The sequence below is a fragment of the Vicia villosa genome, linkage group LG6 (assembly GCF_029867415.1).
Source record: "Vicia villosa cultivar HV-30 ecotype Madison, WI linkage group LG6, Vvil1.0, whole genome shotgun sequence".
NCBI classification, from domain to species: Eukaryota; Viridiplantae; Streptophyta; class Magnoliopsida; order Fabales; family Fabaceae; genus Vicia; species Vicia villosa.
This window is the reverse complement of record NC_081185.1, coordinates 90,233,382-90,260,807: the sequence shown is the minus strand read 5'-3', so window position 1 is coordinate 90,260,807 and position 27,426 is coordinate 90,233,382. Positions and strand designations below refer to the sequence as shown.

At 33.6% G+C, this 27,426-nt stretch overlaps 2 protein-coding genes across 2 annotated transcripts; both read right to left on the bottom strand.

Moving 5' to 3' along the window:
- Nucleotides 1–4,223: 4,223 nt before the first annotated feature.
- LOC131614110 (secreted RxLR effector protein 78-like) lies at nt 4,224–4,727 on the bottom strand. Its single transcript, XM_058885739.1, has one exon. The coding sequence runs from the start codon at nt 4,725–4,727 to the stop codon at nt 4,224–4,226; it is 504 nt and encodes a 167-aa protein (XP_058741722.1).
- Nucleotides 4,728–21,987: 17,260 nt separating this feature from the next.
- LOC131614109 (uncharacterized) lies at nt 21,988–22,587 on the bottom strand. The gene has a single exon (XM_058885738.1). It carries the CDS (start codon nt 22,585–22,587, stop codon nt 21,988–21,990), a length of 600 nt encoding a protein of 199 aa, XP_058741721.1.
- Between the last annotated feature and the right edge of the window lie 4,839 nt (nt 22,588–27,426).

Sequence of the window (27,426 nt, the reverse complement as noted above, 5' to 3'; positions counted from 1 at the left end):
TGTAATTATGAGTCCAATAAGATATTTTATCCAATAGGTTTGGATTATGTCAAAATACATGCATGTTGTAGTGATTGAATATTATACTAGAAATAGTATAAAAATTTGAATGAGTGCCACAGGTGTGGGGAGTTGCATTACAAACGGAAAGAAAATGATGTTGATGGTGGTGAAAGCTAAAAGGGTCTTTCTGCCAAGGTGATGTGGCACCTACCAATAACTCCAAGGTTCATGAGAATGTTTACTTATGTAAATGAGGCAATAAATACTAGATCACATGCAGATGAAAGAAAATGTAGTAGAAAAATTTGTCATATAGCTGATTCTTTGCAATGCAAGAAAATTGATATTTTATTTCAAGAAAAATAATGTTGTTTTTGAAATGTGGGTCAACTTCTATACAATCCCGAAGCTTATCGAAAACTTGTGGGCCAATTAATTTACTTTCTAAACACGATACCTGAAATATCTTGTGTAGTTCAACAACTTTGGCAGGCTACTATAGTACTCGTCTCCATACCAGCGGTTTGAAAAAATTCACATACCCCCGAGTTCATGCATGCGTGGGCACTAACGTTTGTAACCGTACTCTCTAGGTACTTAAGTATTTATACATATACCCGTTACCCAAATTTTTAATAAAAAGTTATCGATCAATTATAATTTATCATGTTATTTTAAGTTTTTAATAACATTATGTTATGGTTGAATTAAGATATAAACAAACAGATATATTAAAATGCGTACAAGTTTAATAGTGATGTATTTAATAAAATTGATAAGCAGCATGTCTTTATAATAATTAAAATAAATATATATAAATATATATTATGGGAGTAATAGGGCAGGATGGGCACTAAGGTACGTTTACCCGCATCCACCCGATTAGTTTAGTGGATAATTGCTCATGTCCATGCCCATAATTATTTTTGTGAATTTTATCCTATTCGTTGCGAGTAAATTTTACGGTGCCCATTGAGGATGGGTCTAATTGACGGCCTACTCTCCACTAAGGTGCAGCTACTTGTATAATATTGTTGAAGTTTCATTTATCTTAGTCAAAAGTCTTAAGTTCAAATTAACTCTTGTGAATGCCCAATGTGGTTTTATATGATTTTATGAGTTAGTTATTAAATTTACGCAAGGAGAATATCTGATTTACACCTAAAAAATGATCATGAAATTGTTCTTTTTTGTTGGAAGTTAGTAATGAGAACAAAATGGTCCTCCTATATGCTCAAAAAATTATGGACTCGTCCCTAACAAATTGAAACATTCTAGACCATTAATAACAACTTCAAGAATAAACCTCTTAGTGGTCCTCAGAAAGTATTGTTAGAAATGAGAATGAAGTGTTTTCATGAAGCTAGCTTACCACATTAGTGGCGAAGCCTTATCGCTCTGCATTTGTTGGTATCTATTCTGATCGACAAAAAAAATCAGGAATTTTAGTATAAGCCTACATATTGAATGTGACCTTTTGCCAGGAACAAGTGATCTAAGAACTTTTCAAGAAAGCAGTCAAGCTAAGAATCGTAGAAAATATGATTGGAAAATCCAATCATAATATAGTTCAAGGACATTATAAATTCCTATCACGTTGATGCAGATTACTCATTCCAACCTAACTCAAGCTATTTTTCTCTTGAGAGTATTTTCACTTGCTCTTTCTGCAACTCTCACTCTCATTTGCATAATATTATTTGCTATGGGAGTTTGTTAACAAGGTGAGGATATATAGAGTAATCTGCATCTTGAAGTTTAGAATTTATAGAAATATTTGCATACTGTGTCTAGTCCTTTGGGAGTATATTGGGTGAGGATGTGATAATCTGCATCCTGAGGTTTAGAACAATAGTTGCATAACTGTATCTAAGCCTTGGAATGCGGATTACCTCTTTCTTAACACCAATTCATAACTTTGAACTCAACTTGATTGTTTTCATATTCTACTGGTTTGCTTCATGGTGGAGTTGGATAATCTGCATCCTGAGGTTTAAAACAAAAGTTGAGTAATTGTATCTAAGCCTTGAAATGCGGATTATCTCTTTCTTATCACCAATGCATATCTGTGAACTCAACTGCTGGAATGTTGCTTCATGGCGTAGTTGGTAATATTGTGTAAGGATTAGGTAAAAACAACATTATCGTTATCTCTAATCCTTGGAATACGTACAGATTATCATTTTTTTATCACCAATGCAATATACATTGATCATTTTGATATGGTTAATATTGTCAAGATCATAAATTCATTACAATCTCGCGGTTCATCCACAAGCTGTAGAAAAGCGTCCTACAAAAGTCAAGTTTGTTACTCATTCTCATTCTAATAATTATATACTGGACTTTAGTTTAGATGAATTAAGGACTTCAAATGTTACATCAGATGAATGAGTGATTGTTAAACAATATATAAATGAGAGGATGTTTTAAGTTAAGCTATAGTGTAAAATTCTCTTTATAAAGTTGTTTTTGATCTAATGTCATGACCATCTATAGTCCCAACCTGTTAAATTATAACAAAAGTTCCCTATTCTGTTCACTCATATGAAGCTTAGTATAAAAGTTTCTTATCACATATACTTAGTTTTTTTTTTAATAGGCAATTGATTGATAAAGCTCGCACTAGGAGTGCAACCCTTACAAACAGAGAAAACTAGAGAATGATTAAGTCGGATAAAGGAAGTTTAAACTAATCGTAGTAATTGGATCTAAACTTAGAATATCCGCTAGATAACCATCTCCAAGAAAGAAAAATAATATTAGAACAAACAACATCAAAACAAAAATCTTTCCCGTCGAAGATAATTGCATTCCGCATAATCCAAAGACACCAAATCGTAGTTATCCACACCACATTGATCTTAGCCTTTCTATGTCGGTTAAGCACCTTGTCTTGTAAAGCCCCAAACTCAAGAAACTCCTCTATGGTGATTACCTCCGGTATTCCAAGCCAAACGAAAATATGATTCCAAATCTCTTTCGCCCTATGACAATGAAAAAAGAGATGAAAAGAAGTTTCTACATGAACACCACAAAACTCACAAACTGGATTTGACACATTGGTAACTCCTCTTATCAATAAAAGATCTTTTGACGGAAGGCGATCAATGAAAAATCTCAAAGAAAACAACTTAATCTTAGGTGGTAATGGAATGCTCCACATGACTTTCAACGAATGAATCACATGAAGATCCCAAGCAAAGGATTTAGAGTTGTTGATTATCCACGAAATGCCCGCTACCGTAAATTCCTTTTCCGAATTAAAGAACCAACCGTAAGTATCGCACGCGACCTCACACGGTATGTGACCCCCCACTAACTCGCGGAAACGGTGCCAACTCGGCAAGGCAGCCGCTGCTGCCCCCAATGCTGAACCGCGACCATCTCCCTGGGAAAATAAAGCTTGAACATCCCACGAATGTCTTCCGTCGACCCAAATCAAAATCTCCGCCACCGAACAATTTTTCTTAGTAATAAATCATACAAATCTGGGAAAGAAAGGCGAAGAGGTTTGTCTCCCACCCACAAGTTATGCCAAAAAAGAGTATCCTTCCCATTCTTGCAACAACATTTGAAACACCCAGGAAAGCCATATTCCACATAATCATCTAGCAAATTGTTCTTGCACAAGTCCCTCCACTAAATCGAATCGTCGCAACTAAGCAAGTCTCCACTAGAATCTTGAATCTTTAATTTTGGGCTCACATACCTCACCTTAAGAAATCTACTCCATATTGCATTATCTTCGTTTAAAATTCTCCACTTCCACTTCAAAAGTAAAGCTTTATTTACCTCCTTCACGTCTCTAACTCCCAATCGACCTTTATCCTTAGGCCTACAAACAACATCCTACCTCACCCAATGTATGCTCCTTTTTTCAAAGTTACCGCTCCATAGAAACTCACTTTGAAGCCTTCTAATCTCTTTGGCAATGTTTCCCGGAACTTTGAAGAAGGAAAGATTAAAAATAGGAATTGAATTCAAGACCGAATTGATAAGAGTAACTCTACCTCCCATCAAAATATTCCTTCCCTTCCACAAAGAAAGACGCCCTTTATTTTATTAACAACTTCCGTCCACACTTTCTTTTTTCTAGGACTTTCCCCCACCATAATTCCTAAAAATTTGAAAGGAAACGTACCTTTCTTGCAAGCAAGGAACTTTGTGGCGGCATTGAAGTAACAATCACCCACACTAACTCCTAAAATGTTACTTTTTTAAAAATTAATCTTCAACCCGGACACCAACTCGAACCCTCTCAATAAAACCTTTAAGTTCCAAATGTTGTCACAAGATGCTTCTCCTAGAATAATGATATCATCCGCGAATTGAAGAATGTCCACTAACTCCCCATCCCCATACATGAAAGGCTTGAATTTACCCAAATCAACCGACCTTTTCACGAGAGCGGTTAAGCCCTCCATGGCAAGAACAAAAAGAAACGGAGACAAAGGATCACCTTGTCTTAGACCCCTATGCACCTTAAATTCTTTCGTAGCACTTCCATTAACTAAAACGGACATGTTGTTATTAAAAATGCAAGCTTCCATCCACCTCATCCACCTTTCTCCAAAACCCATCATAGTCATAGTTTCTCTAAGATATTGCCAAGAAACAGAATCATAAGCCTTTTCGAAGTCCACCTTGAGCAAAAGACAACTTCTTTTCTTCATCTTCGACCAATTGACAATCTCATTAACCAAAAGAACCCCATCCATCATGTTTCTACCCGGGACAAATGCGGTTTGGTTGGGAGAAACCAAACCTCATGTAACCTCTTTCAATCTAGCCGCCAACAACTTAGCAATAATTTTGTAAACACTTCCCACCAAACAAATGGGACGGTACTCGCCTAAGGATTGAGGATTGACTACTTTGGGGATCAAAGCAAGAAAGGATGATGTAATCGATTTAACAAGAGAGCATTTACTATGAAAATCGTTGCACATCTTCACCACGTCTTCACGTATAACCTTCCAAAACTTCTGATAAAACTCTAAAGAGAAACCATCCGATCCCGCACTTTTATTACCATCACACGACCAAATAGCTACCTTCAATTCCTCCTCCGTGAATGGACGTTCAATGCCTAAAGCCTCCCTCTCAAGAAGCTTCTTCAAACCCAAACCACCAAAAATCAGCCTTCTCTCCACCTCTTCTTCAAAAAAAGACTTAAAAAAGTCATGAACATAATCTTTAACCTCAACCACATTCTCCAACAAGCCTCTACTATAAGAAAGAGAACATAAAGCATTCTGCCTTCTTCTTTCTTTAAGGGAATTGTGGAAAAAACGCGTGTTACTATCACCATCGGATAACAATAATTGCCTCGACTTGAGACAGAGAAAACCTTCCTTTTTATAAAGATTGTTCCAAAAATCAATAGCCGCCTTCGATCTTTGAAGAACAATCTCCTCCGGAACATTACCTACAAAATGAGCAAACTTGTTATCTAAAAAGTGCATTTCTTTCCCCGCTTCTTCTATGTTAAGATCAATCCATGCAAAGACCTCTTTATTCCAAAGACGGATTTTGCTCTTGATAGCTCTCAACTTCTCCACAAAGCAAAAATCCCCTCTACCCTTTACCTCAAGATTTTTCCACTCCACCTCCACAAAACAAAAAAAAAAAATCTTCATGAGTAAACCAAAGATTGTTGAATCTAAAAGGTTTAGGTCCCCAATCTCTCTTATTATCATGGGCGCATGGTCCGAGACATCTCTTTCACCTATAGATTGGCCTTCTACCTTCCAATCATTAACAAAAGAATTCGATAGAAGAAATCTATCCAATCTACTCAATGCACTTCCACTTTTGTTGGACCAAGTGAACTTTCCTCCTATGGTAGGAGGGTCCACCAAATCCATATCAACAATGAACTCATTAAAGCCTTCAATCTCCCTTTTGTAGTTCTTTTTAGAAATGCCAACTCTCTACAATGACGAGACAAGATTGAAGTCACCTCCTAAGCACCACGATCCGGCTACACTCCTTCTTTTTAAATCCACTAACTTCTTCCAAGAAATCAACCTAGCTTTGTGATCACAAGAGGCATAAATATTGACAAAGTAAATTCTTCTATTATCTTTTTCCACGCAAACACCTAAGTAACCTTCACCCCGGAAGCTATAAATCAAGCTAAAAAAATATTTCCTCCACATAGTTAGAATTCCCCCCGAAGCACCTACCGCCTCCATGTGAGACCATTACACCATCTCATTGCCCCACAGCTCCTCGACATAATTATGATGAAAAACACTCAGTTTAGTTTCTTGAATAAAAGCTATGTCCGCCCTTCCCTTTTGAATATTGAAACCGACTCTCCTCTTCACTCTCTTTCCACCTCCTCTAATATTGAGAGAGTAAATAATCATTTCAACCTATTAATAGTCACCTTAGAAACTTCTCCTCCTTTGTCACCTCTAGACTCCATCTCCTCCAGTTTCTTAATAGGATCGAAAAGCACAGAGGAGTTTGAAATTCCCAAATTATTCATAGATTTCCACAGCCCCTCCGAAGTATTACCTAAATTCCTCTTAATAACTCTAGCATTGCAATTCATCACATCAGAATGAGTAAGAGAATCATTTGAGAGAGATATCCCCGCCATACTGCCACCATGATTGTTGCCGGATACGTTACCCGAGTTCATCGGAAAAACCATCTCAGCCGGGTAAACAAAGTTCTCCACTCTATCTCCTAAATCAAAAATCTGTCGCATATGCTTCATAACTTTCTTTGAATTTTTCAGCTTTTTACATTGGTCATCAAAGCTCAAAAAATCGCTCGCCACTGTGTCCCCTCTATCTGCATGCATGCATCCGCCTTTCTCATTGCAAAGTGTCCCAATGTCTACCTCCCTGGGTCCCACAGCCTCCACTACTCTCTTTTTAAATAAAGGGTCCTCTGGGGGTAAAATAGACTCTTCCAAAGGCTCATATGGATTAGAAATAGCTAAATTGTTTTCTTCAGTCGGGCCCACACGCAAACAATTAATAGGGCCAAATACCGTGGGCCCCTTGGAAGATAATAACTTGAAATCTTGAATAGGGTCTTCGTTAACACTCCCATCTGATGCCGCCTCCATACAACCGTCTACCATCTTCAAAGCATTAACTTCTCCTTTGAAAGAACACTCAACCCTAGATAAAGTTTCACCAGAAAAGGACTCAGATCTGAGCTGCCTCCGAAAGCCAGATTTACAGCCACCCACTTTATCCCCTAAAGCCGAAACTCCCTTACCTTCGATCACGCCTTTCTGCCAAACAGAGGATTGGACCTCTGCTTTTCTGACACGCCTCGAGAAACCTCCATCAACTTCTCCTAACCTCCCTTCACCAACAACCTCCTCCGGTGCATCCTCTTTTTCTCTCTTTGCCGTGGATTCTTCGTCTACCGCCTCCTCCGAAGAGCACTCCGAACCAGCCCAAGAATCTTCCTTGTCTCCAACCCTAAATGAAACATCCTCTTTCACCAGAATCTCGTACCAAACTCCATCCACTGAGACCGCTATTTTCCAGTTGATAGTCTCTAAAAGATTCGAGAAAATCAGCAATCTGGTAACATCCATCCTAACTTGTTTGCCCTCCAAACTCTCGCTGTTAGCCACCACCCCAATGTCTGATAGCAGGAGAGCAAAAAATCGTTTGTTTCTCACAAAGCAAGGTATACCAAAGATTGATACCCAAACAGATCTGAAACACTCCACGTCTAGCGACTGCCACCTCCTAACCTCCTTAAACCAGCTAGCCTTCCACTCCTCATTCTCGGAAATCAGCCTTGCAATTTCCCCTTCGATGTCTTCTTCTAACAGGCAAAGATTCGGTCCCAGAGGAGTTGCCGCCACGGAAAAAATACCTTCTATCAACAAACTGTCGCTCACTCCATACGCCAACCTAGGATATTTCGCGATGCCCACCCAAGCGTTTCGGTAACGGTCCTTCTCTTCTTTATTAGAGCTAAAGAAATAGATTTTGTTAATGTCCTCCTTTAAACTAACTTCCCCAGGATTAGAAGGTGTTTTGTTCTTCAACGATGAAAATCCCCTTTGCTTAGAGATAATCCTCGACAAAAACGTTCATCTTTAAAGATTCCGCATAAGAAACACCCTGAACCTTAGAGCCTCTGATTGTAAACCCTCCACAATCCGGACCACTACTCTGTTCATCCTTAAAGTCAACTCCACCAGTCCTCTGTTTAGCGACCCTTGGAACGGTGTGATCCGCAACGGATTTACCATACAGATCTTTCATTTTGAACCTTGAAACATTTGCCTTTAACTTTCTTCCATCAAGCCAAAGATTATCCAACTTGATTTCCAGCATCCTGGTGTCTTCAACATTAGCAAACCTCACAAAACCATACTTTTCACCTCTCCAATCCCTCTTAGGAGGTAACACAATTTCGTCCACCATCCCCAAGTCTTTGAACTCGAAGAACAACTCGCTTGCTCTTCATTTGTGGTCGAAATCCGTAATGAAAAAAGATGTTATCTCCCTAATGTCTCCTACAATGGTGTTTTTCATAATGTCCCATTTAAAACCTGAATGAACTTGTCTCCCTTTTCTGTTCATCTCTTGCCATCCTCCTTCGTCGATTCTTTTTTTCGCAGCCATGAAAAAACTAGAAAAAAACTAAGCCCTCTCACTGTTTCTCTCACTATCTTTCTCTCTCTTCATGTTGAACGTTATTTCGTTGCAAATGGTAGTTTTAGTGTAAACTTAATCAACTTTACTAGCCCCAACGAAGGACCATATAGCTTAAGCCTTTTGCATGTTATTTTATTTTTTTGTCTTTATAATTAAAGATGATATCAGATTCCTATCAGGTTTTATTAGGATTTAGCCGAATAAAGTGAATGAAAAGAACATATGTTTGCGATTGGCAAAGCTGTTGTTTGGATCCCAAAACATAGTAGGGGAAAAAGTTGTGTGATTTGTGTTTTGTCATTTTCTTTTATCTACTATGTTCTATATCATATAGTATGTAAGCATGACAATTTTGTGATTAAATAGAACTAGATTGAGATCCGTAGGATACGCCGGATATTGATGAATTTTTTAATGTAATATATATATATATATATATATATATATATATATATATATATATATATATATATATATATATATATATATATATTATTTAGTAAGATAAGAATTATAATCGAGATGATAAGATGAAGAGAATAAAAGTAAAAGAACGATTTTAAACTAAAAAAATATAAGATGAAGAGAATAGAAAAGAAAGAATAATTTTAAACTAAAAATATATATTTGAATTATATAAATAATAAATAAGATATTTCTATTTAAATTTTAAAATGATAAATAAATGAAAAAAATTCAATAATTTTGTTTTATATTTCTTTTTATTGTTTCAATTTTTTTTTTTAAAATGTTAAATCTTTATTATTTTATGGATGAGATAAATTCTGCATTCGAACGAACGACTCTCTATAACAAATCATCACACTTAAAATTTTCAATAATTAATTCTTTTAAGGTTGATATTCTATTTTTTGTCTTACTTTATATGTTCATTTATCAACTAAATTTTTGTAAATAGTTAATTGTATTATATTGAATTATATAATTTATCTATATTGAGTAAACGGATAGAATTAATTTTATCTTTTAAAAAAATATTAATAAAGATGAAAAGATTGCAAGAAAAATATATAAACTATTTTTTTAATTTTATAAATTATTTTATATTGAAGTTATTAGTAATTAGGTGTTAAATTAAGAGATTTTAGTAGTTACGAGTGTTGAACCCATGACATCTAATAGGGAAATACTTTCTGGAAAGTGAAGACGAATTTTTAGAGGTGTCACATAAGAATATATTTGACGTGGCAAAAAAGAACTATGTGTATAAGATGTTGGAGTCTATTTTAATATATATAACTAGACTAAGACCTGCGCGATGCGCGGTTACGTTGTAAATTAGTTTATTTGTTTTTTATTGAATTTTAAATATGTTAAAAATTTATTTTACAAAAGATGAATCCTAAATTTATATTACAATAATGTATTTTGAATCATAATTGTGACAATGATAAAATTAATCACATATAAAATTTTACATTTTATTTGAAAGAAAAATACATATTATTGAGAGTGACATCCGCAATTTAGTTTTGCAAATTTATATTATTATAAAGTGTTTTATTTATTCTAATGTCTTTTTGGTACTTATATTTTATTTAAATATTTGATTTTAAGTTTTTAAATGTGCATTTTTATTTTTAAAATTATTATCAAATAAATCTTTCAATAACTTCAGAAAAGTATGTCTTTCTTCTCAAACTTTAATTATCTCATGAATAAAGGATTGAGAATGCTAGTTTCTATTAACGTAATTGTTTTTTCATTAATTATTTTAATTTTTATTAATAGAATTGTAAAAAATTTATTTGAGGGTTCAAACTCGTGACCTTTAATGGTAATAAATTACATTTGTCCTTTTGAAAAATAAAAATGAGTTTGGGAAGATGACACATAGGATTATGAGATGATGTGTCACAAATGAAATACGCATGTCAAATGAATAAAGAATAAATTTGGAGGGTCTGGTTTAATATATAATTTTATTAGCTGTAGATTTCGAGAAGCAAAACTATGGTTTCAAAATATTATGTTTCGAAGAGAAGCAGGAGATGTGGCTTTGTAAGGTCATTATGAGTTCTTTATAAAGAATATTTTTACCATATCGAAGTGAAGTCCAAACTAATGCCTTCAAATTCGAAGAAATAAAAGACTTAGAATATTTCAGGACATTTGAAAAAAATACTCTTCGACAGTCACGTTTGTTGCGCTTGAAAGGTTCGAGCGAGAAGGTTTGAAATTCAAACTAATTTGTTTTGGCCAGAAGGACACATGGAAATCTCAAAGAATCAAAGCACACGCATGCATCGAACGTGGCATATTTATGTAGAAAGACCGTTAGGGTTGAATTAGTATAAATAGAGTTCTTAATGTTAGGATTCAGAGTGTTCATTTTTTACAAAAATCACTCAAATACAATCAAAGTACCAGCGTAGAGAAACAATTTTTGCTGAGAATGTACGTATATGAAACACCATCATTATCTTTCAAAGTTATTTTACTTTATCAATACGAAGTTTCTTTATATACCTTTTGATTTCCTTTACTTTTCCAGTCGAAGTAGTCTTTACCTTCAGAGTCATTTCACACGCTTTTTTACTTTCCTTTAAGTTTTCAGTTTGAACTTTTAAATTCCAGTCATTTAAGAATTCGTAGTCGAAGTCATCTTTATCTACATTTTTAGTTAGTCATAATATTTAGAGAATTCTCATTACCTTCGTAAAAATGAAGTAACATTAAGAATATGAATCCAACTATACAAATAATAAAACTTAGACACATGTCCTAGGATCAATCTAGTTGATCCTGTAAGTTACCAAAATATTCAATTTGGAAGACTAGCGGTTGTTTATGAGAAATCACTATAAACAAATTGGCACGCCCAGTGGGATCGTGTCAAAGTTATAAAAAAAAGTCTATAGCTTTCTTGTAAACATTTGTCTTTTGTTATTTATCTTTTGAGTAAAATCTGTGTGAGTGTTGCATGAACCTTAGAAGTGGTAAGATAGCCAACAAGCCAACAATACCCATCAAATACCCATCAAAACGTTTCCTATATGTGAATTTGATACATGTCACCACCAATTACAAAAATTAAAAAAGACAATTTATCTTGGACATCAAAAAAGTTTCTAAAACCTAATCATCCATACCATAGATTGCGAAAGGCTTTTAATGGAGAGCATGAGTTTGGTATCGCTCCAAAACCCTTAATTGGGAAGGAAGTTTATAAAATAAAACAACACATTAATATTTTCTTTGGAAAGAAACAAAAAAGGCCCGTAGAGAATTTTTTCGGAAAAAGAGGTCGGTGTTTTTTGATCTTCCATACTAGTCTAGTCTAGATGTAAGACATTGTCTTGATGTGATACATGCGGAGAAAATGTATGCGATATTTTGATTGAAACACTTCTCAACATTAAAGGCAAGAAAAACGATAAGAAATCTTACAAAGATATGGTTTTAGTGGGTATAATGCAAGAGTTAGTCCCAAAAGAAATTGGAAATAGAACTTATTTTCCCCCAGCAGGTCATGCCCTGGTTAAAAAAGAAAAGAATTTTTTGCGAATATTTGCAAGGTATCAAAGTTCCCCAAGGGTACTCAACAAATATGAAGAAACTTGTGTTAATGAATGATTTCAAGTTAGTTGACTTAAAATCTCATGGTTGTCATCTCTTGATGCAATAACTTCTACCAGTGGCTATCCGTGGCATTTAACCAAGAAATGTAAGGGTAACTATAACCATATTGTGATTTTTCTTCAATGCTATATGTAGTAAAGTTATTGATCTTGGAAATTTAGACGACTTAGAACATAAAGCTACAATTATCTTAGGCCAAATAGAGATGTTTTCCCCTTTATCATTCTTTGACATTATGGTTCATTAAGTTGTTCATATAGTAAGGGTGATTAGAGTTTTTGGTCAATATTATTTATGATGGATGTATCTGGTAGAGATATACATGAAGATTTTTAAAGGGTATATAAAGAATCATCATCATCTGGAAGCTTCGATTGATGAAAGGTACATCACAGAATAAGCTATTGAATTTTGTATAAACTATTTGTTAGAAGCAAACTCTATAGGAATTCCTGACTCTTGTTACGAGATGCAGTCCTTCAAGCATATTTGTATATATTGAATAACCTTAGTGAAGTTCAACCTTACTTGACCTCTCACAAAAGCCTTCTAAAGAAAAAATTCCCCTAGATGAATGAAAGATGGTTATTAACAGAGCATGACAAAATTTTCTTAACTTGAGTGCCTAAGTTTAATGTAATTACTTGAGTGCTACGACATTTCTAAATATTCATTCAATACAAAATATATGGATGATTGTAGCACTATGCAAAATAGTGGAATTATAGGTGAGGCTGAAGTCATGTAGTTTTCTAGTTCCAAAGACAAGGCTCTTATACTAGCATCTAAGCGTACTTTGGAGTCATTGAGGAGATTTTGGAGATTGACTATGTTGATTTTAAAGTGCTTTGATTGAACTGCAAATGGATTGACATTAACATTGGTGTAGAAACCAATGATTTAGGATTCACACGGGTTAAACTTCAAAGGAAACTTATAAGAGCGATCCATTCATCATGACAAACCAAGAAAAACTAGTTTTTTATGTCACTGATCTTGCTAAAACTAGATGGTTGATTGTTCTTCAAGGAAAACATCTTCATGATCGTAATGATGAAAATAAAAATTTGAACTGTGAGACGCCGCCTTGTTTAGCAACACATGTACGACAATCATTTGAAAAAAATGATTCAGATGATGTGCATGCTATTTGCCGTAATCACGAAGTGGGGATATGGGAAAACTAGTAAGTAAATGTTTTATATCTCTTAGTAATTTATAATTATTTATTCTACTCTTTTAGTCATTGTAATATAAAATTAAGTGTTCTTGTTGATTATCCTAATTGGTTTCAAATGTTCTTCCAATTATAGGTGCTTAACGACCAGTGACGAATCCTATTGGACAACCTACAACTTTCTAAATTGGTTATTGCTTTTGTTGGTTAATAATTTGTTTTAGTTTTGTTGTAAAATTTTAAAGCTTGTGGCATTTTGGGTTTGCGTCTGGTGTAAATAATGAATATTTGCGGTACAATGTTTTAGATTGAGAAATTGACAAAATATACAATGTTTTTGTTTCAGGAATCTACAAAATATGGTTCTGTAATACATGTGCATACAGTAGTACTAAGAAAAACTTTTCCTCTCGATTTTCACCAAAAATCGAGGTAATAACACTGAGCTATTACCTCAGTTCTATACAACATCGAGAGTTAATATTGGGTGCTCCATCCAGTTCTAAAAATAAAAAATTATAGATGCCAGGTACGAACCGATGTGAAATAACGTTACCCGCGACTATTTAAAAACTGAGGGTTTAAGTGGTAGCCTTTCATGACGCCCTTCGTTATCTCGCCTCCTTAGCCGAGGTTAAATGTATTTTGTGTCTGACGTTAGATGTGTCTTTTTGTAGTATTGAGTTGGTGTGTTTTTTGTATTAGTTTATATATATATATATATATATATATATATATATATATATATATATATATATATGTTATTTAGGTCCTTAATTCTAAGTTTCTGCTACTATTTTTTTTCTTGGATTCTGTTACGAATATTTATAATAATGGATGTCCTTTTTTCTTCTTGTTTTTCATCTTCCTATTCCATATTTAATATGTGTGATTTTCCATCTCCCTTAGGTCCTATAAATAGAGACTCACATTGCAGTGAAAATGACAATTGAAAGAAGATGATAATACAATATTACTTTTTCTCTTCTCTTTCTCTCGTTCATCTCTCTTTCATCTCTATATTGTTTGGGTTAATTTCCCAACACGTCATCAGCACGATACTCTACAACGCGAGTGATGATATAGCCAGGATCTGCGTTATTTTTCTAATCTTACTATATTTGAACCAATATAATATAATTAATGATTTTGTAACTATTTTTTTCTTCATATAAATATGTTTATTTTTTATATATTTTGTAGAGAAACTGATTTACCTTGTACACAAATATTAGATTTCTTGGATCATTCTTGTTAAATTTCGGAAGAATTTAACATTAAAGCATTTCTATATGTTTGCCCGGAATTGAATTTTAACACATAAAATGTTAATTTAATATTCAAGCATCCCTGAAGGATTGCACAAAGAATAATTTTTCTTGACCGTTGTTTATGGAAATAGTTTGTGATGTGATATTTGTAGAACTAAAGATTAATATTAAACTATCTCCAAATTATTGTTCAAAGATTGAGTTTAATCGATTATTGTATTTATCAATAAATGATGAATTCTAAAAGAATTCATCGTTCAATCACCTTTAAAAGGCCGCATCTATAATATTATTGAATCCTAGAAGGATTGCATCAATTATGTTAAAAATTAACAAAATGATTGCTTCAATAATATTATCGAGTTCTAAAATGATTGAATCAATAATAGTGAAGTATCCCAGAAGAATTTCACAAAGAAATTTAATTTTTCTTTTATTGATGATCTAAAGATTTGTAACCTACATTTTTGAAAAATAAAATTTCATAAAAATGATCCAATTTTCTTTCATAATTTAATGGTATGCATCTATGAAGGATTGCAAATATTGTAATTTTCTAAGTAAAACGAAGCTCTCAGGATAATATTAACTGTGATCTTCATGCATCCCAAAAATATTGCAAGAGTAATATTAAAATATCCCTAAAGGATTTTATAAATTTTTGTTGTATCGATCTAAAAATTTATAATTTATAATATGCTCATAAAAAGATTGTCATTCCAGAAGAATAACACAAATAATTTTAACGCATCTCAGCTGGATGGTTATATGTTTTCGATCATTATTTATAACAAATTATTTATATAGTTACTGAAGATCTTATCAAGCATCCCTGAAGGATAGTAAAACAACATAATTATATGATGATATAATAGTGATGATATGATTTTTTGTATAATTTTGATAATTATATGATAATATGTTCATATGGGTGTGTATGATTAAAATTATTAATCATGGAATACTATCATATTGGTTTTGAATATATTGTCAATCATTACACAAATTAGATTTAGTTCTTGATGCTCCAAAATTAGGATGATCGGTGTTTAATTTATATACTCAATTGTAATACCTCATATTAAACAAAGTCTTGCTGATACAATTTCTTTGTTCATATTATTTCTAAATATTAATATTTTAACAAGAGAATTAAAACATTGCAATCTATTAAATAATATATCAATAGTCTAAAGTTGCTAGATATTTTAAAGTTGTTATAATAGTGTTTAGATTTCTCATATAAATCTTAATTATACTATTCTTTTCTTTTTACAAGTATAGTGTATGGATGACATTTGTTAGTCCATCTTAAAGACACACGAAAGTAAGCTCATATTTTGATAGAGTCGAGATTCGAATGAGCTTTAATCCTTTATATTTTCTTTTTGTGTGTTCTCTTTATGTCTTGCCAAATATTTTTGTCATAGATAATTCACATGAATTATATTGGAGGTATTGAATATCTTTGTATTACGCCAATGAATTTGCACATAAAATGTATAATAGAAAAGCTATCGGCTTTTTCCTCGGGCTTGTACTACACTTATATCAGTAAAATTTAAGCACATATCATTGTAAACCAGTAGTTTACAAATTACACTTAAATGTGTCGTTGGTAAAACTGGTCGGGTCATCTCAGATATAATATAATGCGAATAATTTGTATTGAAGAACCAGAAGTTTCTTGAATCCAGTCAATTTTTGTGTGTTTCTAAAGGAAAATAAAAATTCGAGAAATTGCGTTTTTATGACATTAATTGTTGCATCGACTAAAATATCATGCATATGTCTCTACTTACAAACAGAAGTTTATGAAATTTTTTTCTCAACTAATTAGACTAAGATCTTGTTTTCTGGATTTTTTATTTAGAAATTCCTGTATAAGAATCACATATATTATTAAAATTGATATTGAATATCATGTAATATATGTTCATAAAAAGAAAATGGACCCGAAGATCCATTCTTTAGACGTCTAAAGTTAATTATATGGTTGATACTTATGAGATCATCAATTCTAAAATATATATTTGAAACACCCAAAGTATGATATTAAGATATTTATTCGCATTAAGCCAGCAAGATACTATATCTTAGTCCTCCCTAATTTATTCTAATACTTCTCATCTAAGTGAACATTTGGATGTGTTGTGTATATTCCAATTGCTCCAATATAATACATTAAGATGAGTCATGAAAGAATATTGGAAAAATATAATTAATATGAATCTCAATTTTGAGGATATAATTTGAGAAAATAATCAAAAACTTGATTTTGATAATTAATTTTCCCAATATTAAGGGAGGGAATAAGCAGCTGAAATCATGAACAAGAAGTTCAAATGAACAGCTGAAATCATGAAGGCTATATAGAAAAGTGTTGAAATTATTCTATATAGAATGTCACATGTTGCCTACTCCAATATGGTTGTTAGATCATTAGACATGGAGAAATATCTTTTTAGGCCTCGAGAAAAAGATGAAAATTGCTTGGTCCTGAAGTACCATATCTCAGTGCAATTGGAGTACTAATGCACCTTGCTAATTATACACATTATGATATATCATTTGCGGTCAACCTATAAGTAAGATAGAATTATTCACCTACACGAAGAAATTGGAAAGCGGTCAAACATATACTTCGTTATCTTAGAGATGCAGGTTACTTGTCAGATTCTCACAATGGTAGATCATAAAGAGGTTTTTTGTTTACATGTGATGGTACAACCATTTCATGGAGATATATGAAACAAATCATGGCAACAACTTCATAAAATCTCACATAACTATTAGCACTACATGAAGTCACTTCGAAGAAGACATTTTAAGTAACTACTACAAATAATATCGTCTCACATATAAATGTATGCATGAGGGGGAGAAATAAATATTTTATGCACTCGTTTTTCCTTCACCATGGTTTTGTCCCACTGGGTTTTTCTGGTAAGATCTTTAACGAGGTAGTTCACATTCAAAGGATATTGTACTCTTTTTCCTTCACTAGATTTTTTTCCATTGGTTTTTTTCTAGTAAGGTTTTAATGAGGTATATCCTCAATGGACATCCAAGGGGGGTGTTATGAATATTTATATTAGTGGATGTCCATCCTTCTTCTTATTTTTCATCTTCCTATTCCATATTTAATGTGTGATTTTCCATCTCCCTTAGGTCCTATAAATAGAGACTCACATTGCAATGTAAATGACACTTGAAAGAAGATGATAATACAATATTACTTTTTATCTTCTCTTTCTCTCGTTCATCTCTTTTTCATCTCTATATTGTTTTGGTTAATTTCACAACAGATTCCTAATTATGGGTTTCTCTTAACGCATTTTATTCACTTGGTTTCATAATAAAAGGTTTTAAATCAATGATGCAGCTCCAAAACTCTTGACTAACATTAGAAATTAAAGTATTTGACTAGTAACTATTCAATTTTAAACATCTTTAAACATCTATTTTTAAATATATAAATTTTAATGCATATGTAAACAAAGGTAGGTAATGGACAATGATGTTTTAATCAAAGGGGTTGGGTTTGAATCCCTTAATATGCAAAAAGATAATTATGTTCTTTTTTAGGTTAATCCGTAGTCTTGAATGTAAATACAATCATGAAAATCACATTTTAGACCTACATTATTTAGAAATTAATTTCTACATTTACTATGGGAGAATATCTAATTTACACCTTAAAAAATGATCATGAATATATTCTTTTTCTACTGTAAGTTAGTAATGAGAACCAAATGGTCCTGCTACATTCTAAGATGATTATGGGCTTGTTCTCCCAAATGGAGATATTATATACTAGTATTCAAGTTAATTTCAAGAACAAACCTATTATCGGTCCCCAAGTATAGGATATATGCAGAAAGAATCATGGGAATGAAGTGTTTTAATGAAGCTAAGCTAGCTAATCTCATTAGAGGTATGCAGGATGGTGCAGCTTTGTGACTCTGTAGTTGCTGGGGTATATTCTGATAAAAAAATGACAGGAATACTAGTATAAGCCAAAATATTGAATGTGACCTTTAGTTAAAAACAAGTTATCTGTATACTTTTCAAGAAACGCAGTCAAGTTTGTTGGAATTAAGGTTATTTTTGTGTGTAGGACAAGTGTTTCGAAATATTGGAGGCTTGAATAGAAATTTGATAGGTAGGAGAATTCTTTATGGAAGAGAGAACTTTGTATTTTTTCTTGATGCAAATGTGTAGGATTACATCTCTATTTATACTACTCTAAGGAGAACTCTAGACACACTAATTCTAGAGAGTTCTCAACTCTAGAGATTCAAAGAGTATTCTAGAGAATTTTACAACTATAAGAAATATCTAGACATTCCAAACACTATAAGAATTCTCTAGAAACACTAACCAAAATTATCTAAGCCCAAAATAACTAAGCCCAAAATAACTAAGCCCAAAATACCAAATAATAAAGAGGCCCAAATCAAGTTTAATATTTCAACATCCCCCCTTAAACTTGATTTGTGGCTCCAAACATTCTCCTTAGCTTCATGCTTGCTCAACTCGCTTCCACATTCCATCGGAGTGCCAACTGGATTGACGTCATCCATCTTGAATTTCTTAAGTACTTCTTTGGCATAACCTTCTTGGGTTATGAAAATTCCTTTGTCTCCTTGCTTTACTTTGATGCCGAGATAATATGCCATGAGCCCCATATCTGTCATCTCAAATTCATTTGACATGTCTTTCTTGAACTCTTCAAACATGCTTGATTTGTTCCCTGTGAAAATCAAGTTATCTACATACAAGCATACAATCAAAATATCTCCATTTTGCGTTTTGATATAAAGTGCATGCTCATATGGACACTTAACGAAGTTCTTGTCTTGAAAGTACTTGTCGATTCGAACATTCCAAGCTCTTGGTGCTTTCTTGAGACCATACAATGCCTTCTTCAACTTCAAGACTTTTTCTTCTTGCCCATTTACTTTATAGCCCAATGGTTGCTCGATATAAACTTCTTCTTCGAGGAAACCATTCAAGAAGGCCGACTTCACACCCATTTGATAGATCTTCCATTTATTTTGGGCTGCCAAAGAAATGATCAGTCTAATAGTTTCAAGACGAGCAACGGGAGCAAATACCTCATCATAGTCAATTCCTTGTCTTTGACTATATCCTTTCGCCACCAATCTTGCTTTATATCTCTCCACGTCTCCTTTTGCATTCTTCTTTGCCTTGTACACCCATCTTACTCCGATTGCTTTGTGTCCTCGTGGAAGTGTAGTAAGCTCCCACGTATCATTCTTCGTGATTGACTTGATTTCTTCGTCCATGGCATCTCTCCACTTTATGTTTTCCGCCGCTTCTTGGTATCTTAGAGGCTCACAATCACCAAAAAGACAAAAGAGGTTAATGTCGTTTAGGTTTTCGGTTACCTCATAAAGCTCTTCAATGCTCCTTAGTTGCGGTGTCCTCTCACTTGAGCTTGTTTCTTCCAACCTTTGTGTCGGTGAGGTCGGTGGTGTAAGATGTTCCTCTATCATTGGTTGTTCACTTTCTTCTTCTTCTTCTTAAAAGTAAGGAAGAAAATCATACCTTTCTTCTTGAACACTCCAATCCCAACAATCTTCTTCATCGAACTCCACGTCGTGGCTTATGACGATCTTTCCACTATTTGGATTATAAAGCTTGTATCCTTTGGAACTTGAGTCGTAACCTACGAACACATATTTCTCACTTTTATCATCGAGCTTTGTTCTTCTTTCGTCTGGAACATGGATATAGGCAATACTTCCAAACACTTTAAGGTGAGAGATCCCATGCTTCCTTCCACTCCATGCTTCTTGTGGTGTCTTCTCGTGCACACTTCTTGTTGGGGAGCGATTTGTCAAGTAAACTGCACATGCCACTGCTTCGGCCCAAAACTCCTTCGGCATCTTCTTGCTCTTGAGCATGCTTCGCACCATGTTAAGTATGGTTCGGTTCTTTCTTTCTGCTACTCCATTTTGTTATGGCGATCTTGGCACAGTCAGTGGACGATGGATTCCATGGTCTTCACAATATTTATTGAACTCATTTGAAGTGAACTCTCCTCCTCGATCAGATCTCATGGCCTTAATGAAAAGACCACTTTCTTTCTCCACAAGGGCTTTGAACTTCTTAAAATTTTCAAACACTTCTGACTTCTCCTTTAAGAAGTAAACCCATGTTTTTCTGGAATAATCATCAATAAAGAGGAGAAAGTACTTACTCTTACCAAAAGAGTTGGGTTTGATTGGTCCACAAACATCGGTGTGTATGAGCTCTAGCGGCTTTGTGGCTCTTGATGTTGATTCCTTTGGAAAGCTTTTTCGGAATTGCTTCCCAATTAGACATCCTTTGCAGAGTTGGTGTGGGTGGTTGATGCTAGGCAAGCCTCTCACAATCTCCTTCTTTGCCAAATATTCTAGACCATCGAAGTTGAGATGCCCAAATCGTAGATTCCATAGCCATGAAGAGTCGGTATAGCACGCCTTGAGACATTTTGCCACATCATTTTGAATGTTCAAAAGGAACATTCTATTCTTTGACATAGGCACCTTAGCAATCTAGTTATGTCTAGAATCTCTTAAGAAAAGACTATGTTCTTTCAAGTGGATGTCATAGCCTTTCTCTAATAATTGTCCCAAGCTCAAAATATTATTCTTCATGTTAGGCACATAGTAGACATTGGATATGAATTGATGACTACCATTCTTCAAGCGTATGAGATTTTACCTTTGCCTTTGACTGGTATCTTCGAGTTATCTCCAAATGAGACATCGCCAGTTGCCGCTTCATTGATCTCTACGAACATGCTTCGATCGCCGCAAATGTGGTTGCTTGCACCAGTGTCGAGGTACCATTTGTTTCTTTTCTCTTCAACTTGGTTTTGACATGCGAGTAGCAAAGTTTCTTCTTCTTCACCTTTTTCTTTTACAAAGTTAGCTTTCTCTTCAACCTTCTTCGAGAATCTACACTCGGATGCATGGTGACCAATCTTGTTGCAGTTGAAGCACTTAATTTGTGATTTTTCGTACGTCGACCAAGAATTTCCTCTTCAACGACCTCTTGTCGCTTGTGGATTCCAACTTCTTTCTCCATTGTTGAAGTTGTTAGAGTAGTTGTTGTAACCTCCTCTTCCTTCTCCTCCAAGTCCTCGTCCACGTCCACGATCTTGGCCACGACCTCATCCTCTTTGGCTCTTGTAGTTTACATAGTTTGCTTCCTTTATGTTGAGTTGTAGTAGTTTCTCTATAGCCTCCTTTTTTTTAGTTCTTCTCTTTTATTTTTCTTCATATGCTTGTAAGGAACCCATGAGTTGCTCAATGGTCATGGTTTTTAAATCCTTGTTTTCTTCAATGTTGGTAACAATGAAGTCAAAACTTGGATTTAAAGTGCGAAGTATTTTCTCCATGACTTTCACATCATCAACATCTTCACCATCTCTTTTAAGTTGATTGACTACAGCTAATACTCGAGAAAAATAATCCGAAATTGACTCGGACTCCTCCATAAACAAACGTTCAAAGTCACCTCTAAGAGTTTGAAGACAAAACTTTTTTATCTGCTCAACTCCTTTGTTGCAAGTTTGAAGCTTGTCCCATGTTTCTTTGGCCGTCGTTGCGTTGGATATCTTCTCAAAAGTATCTTCATCCACCGATTGATAAATGAGGAAGAGAGCTTTAATGTCTCTCTTTCTTGACTCCTTCAATGTATCTTTTGCACCTTGACTTAGTGAGGCTTCATCTTGCTCCTTGAAGCCTTTCTCAACGACATCCCACACATCTTGAGATCCTAGTAGCGCCTTCATCTTGATACTCCAATTATCATAGTTGTTCTTTGTGAGCATCGGCATTTGAAAAGGGAAACCTCCATTCGCCATCTTTTGAGGACCTTGAAGCTCTGGTACCACTTTGTTGGAATTAAGGTTGTTTTTCTGTGTAGGACAAGTGTTTAGAAATATTGGAAGGTTGTTTTTCTGTGTAGGACAAGTGTTTAGAAATATTGGAGGCTTGAATAGAAACTTGATAGGTAGGAGATTTCTTTATGGAAGAGAGAACTTTGTATTTTTGCTTGATGCAAATGTGTAGGATTACATCTCTATTTATACTACTCTAAGGAGAACTCTAGACACACTAATTCTAGAGAGTTCTCAACTCTAGAGATTCAAAGAGTATTCTAGAGAATTTTACAACTATAAGAAATATCTAGACATTCCAAACACTACAAGAATTCTCTAGAAACACTACCCAAAATTATCTAAGCCCAAAATAACTAAGCCCAAAATTTTAAATAATAAAGAGGCCCAAATCAAATTTAATATTTCAACAAAGTTAAGAATCTTTAAGAAAATGATTGGCAAAACCAATCATAGTATATTTGAAGGACATTATAAATTCATATGATGATGCACATAACTCAATCCAGCCTAATTCAATCATAGAGAGTGATATGTATCTTAAGGTTTAGAGTAATATTTGCCTTGTATCCTTGGAGTATATTGGGTGAGGATGTGATAATCTGCATCCTGAGGGTTAGAACAAAAGTTGCATAATTGTAACTAAGCCTTGGAATGCGGATTACCTCTTTCTTATCACCAATTCATAACTTTGAAGTCAACTTGATTGTTTTCATTTTCTAGTGCAATGTTGTTTCATGGTGGAGTTGGATAATCTGCATCCATAGGTTTACAACAATATTATAGTTGTCTTTAATCCTTGAATGTGGTTAATGTTGTCATGATGATAACCAATGTTCTTTCAGAAACTATGGATAAACATTCTACAAAACTGGGAAAAGTGAGTTTATAGAGATTTTATAAATTTTGTCTATATTATTAGCTGACATCAGATTCAAAGCATGTTTATTCGGATTTTACCGAATAAAGTGAACGAAAAGGACATATGTTTGCGGTTGGCAAAGCTGGTTGTTTCGATTCCAAAATATAGTACGGGAAAAAGAGGTGTGATTTGCATTTTTTTCATTTTCTTTTATCTACTTAAAGTACAATGTTGTATTATATAATATCTAAGCATGACAACTCTGTAATTAAGAAAGTTACGGATACTAATTTTGAAGAATTTCATATATTTCTTATAGAAACTTGCAAACCTTATAATATTGAAAAGGATTAATCATACAATTAAAATCGTGTATAAATGTTCGTGAATTTGTGTGTATAGTTTATCAAATTTTTTAGAGGGTGTTTATTTTGAGAGAATTTAAAATAATTTAAATAAAATTAATTATTTGGATAAAAAATATGAATAAGTTATAATGATGGAAATTTATAAAGTATTTTGTCCATGTTAAGTTTAATGATTTTGAACTCAAACTTAAAATCAAAAAATTTGAAATTCTTCTCAAACCCCATAACATTTGAATGGCAAATTGTTTGTTAATATTATTTCAAATATTATGAGTTGGTCCTCAAATTTTCAAAACTTTAAAATTGACCCCAAAATCTTCCAAAAATTTACCAATAAGTCCGTATTAATTTTCAAATTGATCATATAAATTTTTAAAAATTACAAATTAATCTCTATTTTTTAAATTTTTAATTTGGCCCAACGCTACTACGAAAAAGAGATTTAACAACGGTTGGAATAGGTATATCATCACGCAAGTCCAGGCCTTGTTATATAGCGTGTTATTGTTTATGTGGTACTTTCAATCACAGTTCTGTGACCGTTGTAGTAAACTAGAAAGCGTGCGCCTTATAACAATAGTTATCCCTAATAATCGTTATGATATTGTATATGAATAAATGTCAACTGTATCATACCAGAATCAGCAATACACCATTTTTGAAATGATATCAAAAGTAGTTGTATTAAGTACACAATTCCATTAAGTACATCAAATTATACGTAGAATGAATATCTAAGAATGAAATAATAAATTTGAAGAGCTCGAGGTAGGCAAATAATCTTTCCAACTTTCAAAAGAAGAGAAAGTATATAGAATTAAAGAACCAATAATGAGCAAACTAGCTTGATATGCATGCAAGTTTTGGTTTTTAAACTTCAAATAGAATATGAAGAACGAGAAGGAACAATATAAAAGCGAAAGAACCAAAACACAAAAACAACTTCGTCCAGTCAAAATGAGTTCTCCTACTCAAGCTACCAATAATGTAGAGAATTAGGATGTTGTTGGTGTAGAGGGTGATGTGCTGCAGAACCATCCCTGGAGTCAAGATGTTGTTGTTGTAGAGGTTGCTATGCTGCAAAACCATCCTCAGAATCAAGATGAGGAAAGAATTTGGTCTTGTGCAAATGAACTGTACTCGAGACACATGAGAGCTCTCAGGGTGAGGAGAAGAAGAAATAGAAGAAGGTTGAGAAGACATATGATTTTCTTCAACTCTAATGATTAGGATGAGGCAGACTATGATTAGTCAAACTTCCTCTCAGCCAGCGGATTTAGATTTGATTATTAAGGTCTTATGTAATGAAAGTTTGTGTAATGAAATTTTAATCTTTCTTCTTAACTTTAGGACTTTATCAATCTCTTAAGCTATCAACTTAAACTATCTGCTTAAACTATAAACTAACATACTAACAAACAACTCCAACGATAATTGTAATTGAAAATTCAACAGTTTGCAATGAACATACTTGTAAGAAACCGTCTGTACCAGGAAGGTATCTAAGTATGCGTTTGACTGCTTTTAGATTCGATTTCTTATGAGTCGATTGATATCGAGCGCACATACAAATTCTAAATATTATGTCCGACCTAGATGCTGTAAGATATACAAGAGATTCAATCATACCTCGATATTACTTTACATCAACATCCTTACCATTTACATCTTTTTATCTAAGTTACCATTGGTTGGCATTGGGGTGCCAATTGATTTTTCCTCATCCACACCAAATCATTTTAACAATTCGTGACAATATTTTGTTTAATATACTATTTTTCCTTCATTGAGTTGCTTGATTTGAAATTTGAGAAAGTAATCCAAATCCCCGATCAGACTCATCTCAAATTCCCGTGCATTAGCTTAGAAAAGTCTTTCAACAATTGCATGTTAGTAGAATCAAATATGATATCATCAACATAAATTTGAACTAGAAATATGTGTTGTGCTTGACGTTTAATGAATAGCGTAGTATCTACCTCCCCTCTAGAGTATCCTTGGTCAAGTAAGAACTTGCTAAGTCGGTCATACCAAGCCTTAGTGGCTTGTTTGAGTTCATATAAAGCTCGTTTTAGCTTATAAATATGTTTGGATACTCATGATTTTCAAAACTTAGAGGTTGTGAAACATACACTTTCTCATTTATGTGTCCTTTAAGGAAAGCACTTTTCATGTCCATTTGAAATAATTTGAAATTCTTAGAACATGCAAAAGCTAGTAAAAGGCGAATAACCTCAAGGCGGGCAACCAGAGCATAATTTTTCTCATAATCAATGTCTTCCTCTTGGTTATATCCTTGAACCATTAGGTCGGGCCTTGTTTCTAGTTAACCATCAAGCCAATCTAATCTTTGAGAGAGCCATAAAAAAAGAGCGACATCGTGATGCAAATTTTTAAAGACATGAAGTTGGTGCTAGACTTGCGAGTTCTTATGGAATTTATTTAATGGTAACTTTTGCATGAATGTCTTTTAATTGTGATACAATTGGAATGTAAGAAGCATTGTAATAGGGCGGCCCTAGTAATACATATTTGTGCTTGTTCTGTCTAAATCAGACAGTTAGTTTCCTTAATCTTATTTTCTCCATGAACTTAGTCTATTGTATCTTAATTGAAATGTGAGTAATGATGATCTGATTATGGTTTCTGCTCCATATACTTTAAGTTTTTACTTCTTGATCATGAATTGATTTTTTACTTGTGATGTAATGAATTTTTCATTTGTTAATTCGTGCATTAATTATGAAGTCTACAAAGTCTTGGAGAGACAACATATGAAAAAAATAGTGCAAGAGTTAATATTTGACTATGGTGCTTTTGTACTCCGTATTAATGTTTTTTTGAAACAGCAAAAGCATTATATTAACAACCACTATGGCATGAGGCGTGCCACTGCGCCTTACAAAGAAAACATTCACAAACATAATAGCTTAATGTAGCCAATGAGCAGTTTACCACCATACCACACCAGTACAGAATAAATCCTCAATCTAAATACAAAATTAATCCACTGCCTAAACAAACCTCAGAACTTGATAGTATCACCCCAACTACAATTCAAATAGAATGAGCTTACTCCTGCTACATAAAGCAGCAGACTGCCAAACACCAACATCCTAGTAAATTCAGAAAATTCAAGAGAATCAGCTAGTGAGATACACTGCCAGCACAACATTACCGACTCCAAGACGACTCGAAATAACAATGACACTTATGCAGCCACTAACTTATGCAGCCAATAACAATGATTCTGAGCGCCTAATTAATGTCATAAACGATGAACAAATTTCTTTGAATCTTAGTTTATAATTTGTTTAAGGTTGCTACACACTTTAAAAAAACAGTTTAAATATTAATTGCTTTTATGCGTTGTAAATTTTTTCTTACCCACTTTAAAAAACAGTTTAAATATTAATCGCTTTTATGCGTTGTCAATTTTTTCTTAAACAGTATAAACATTTTATTAATTACTTTAAATATTATTTAATAATCTATTTATAATTGAATTAAAAAACACGATACGACTTTTATCTACGGTCACATTTTGTAATGAACCGATGTTTTTCTTCTCGT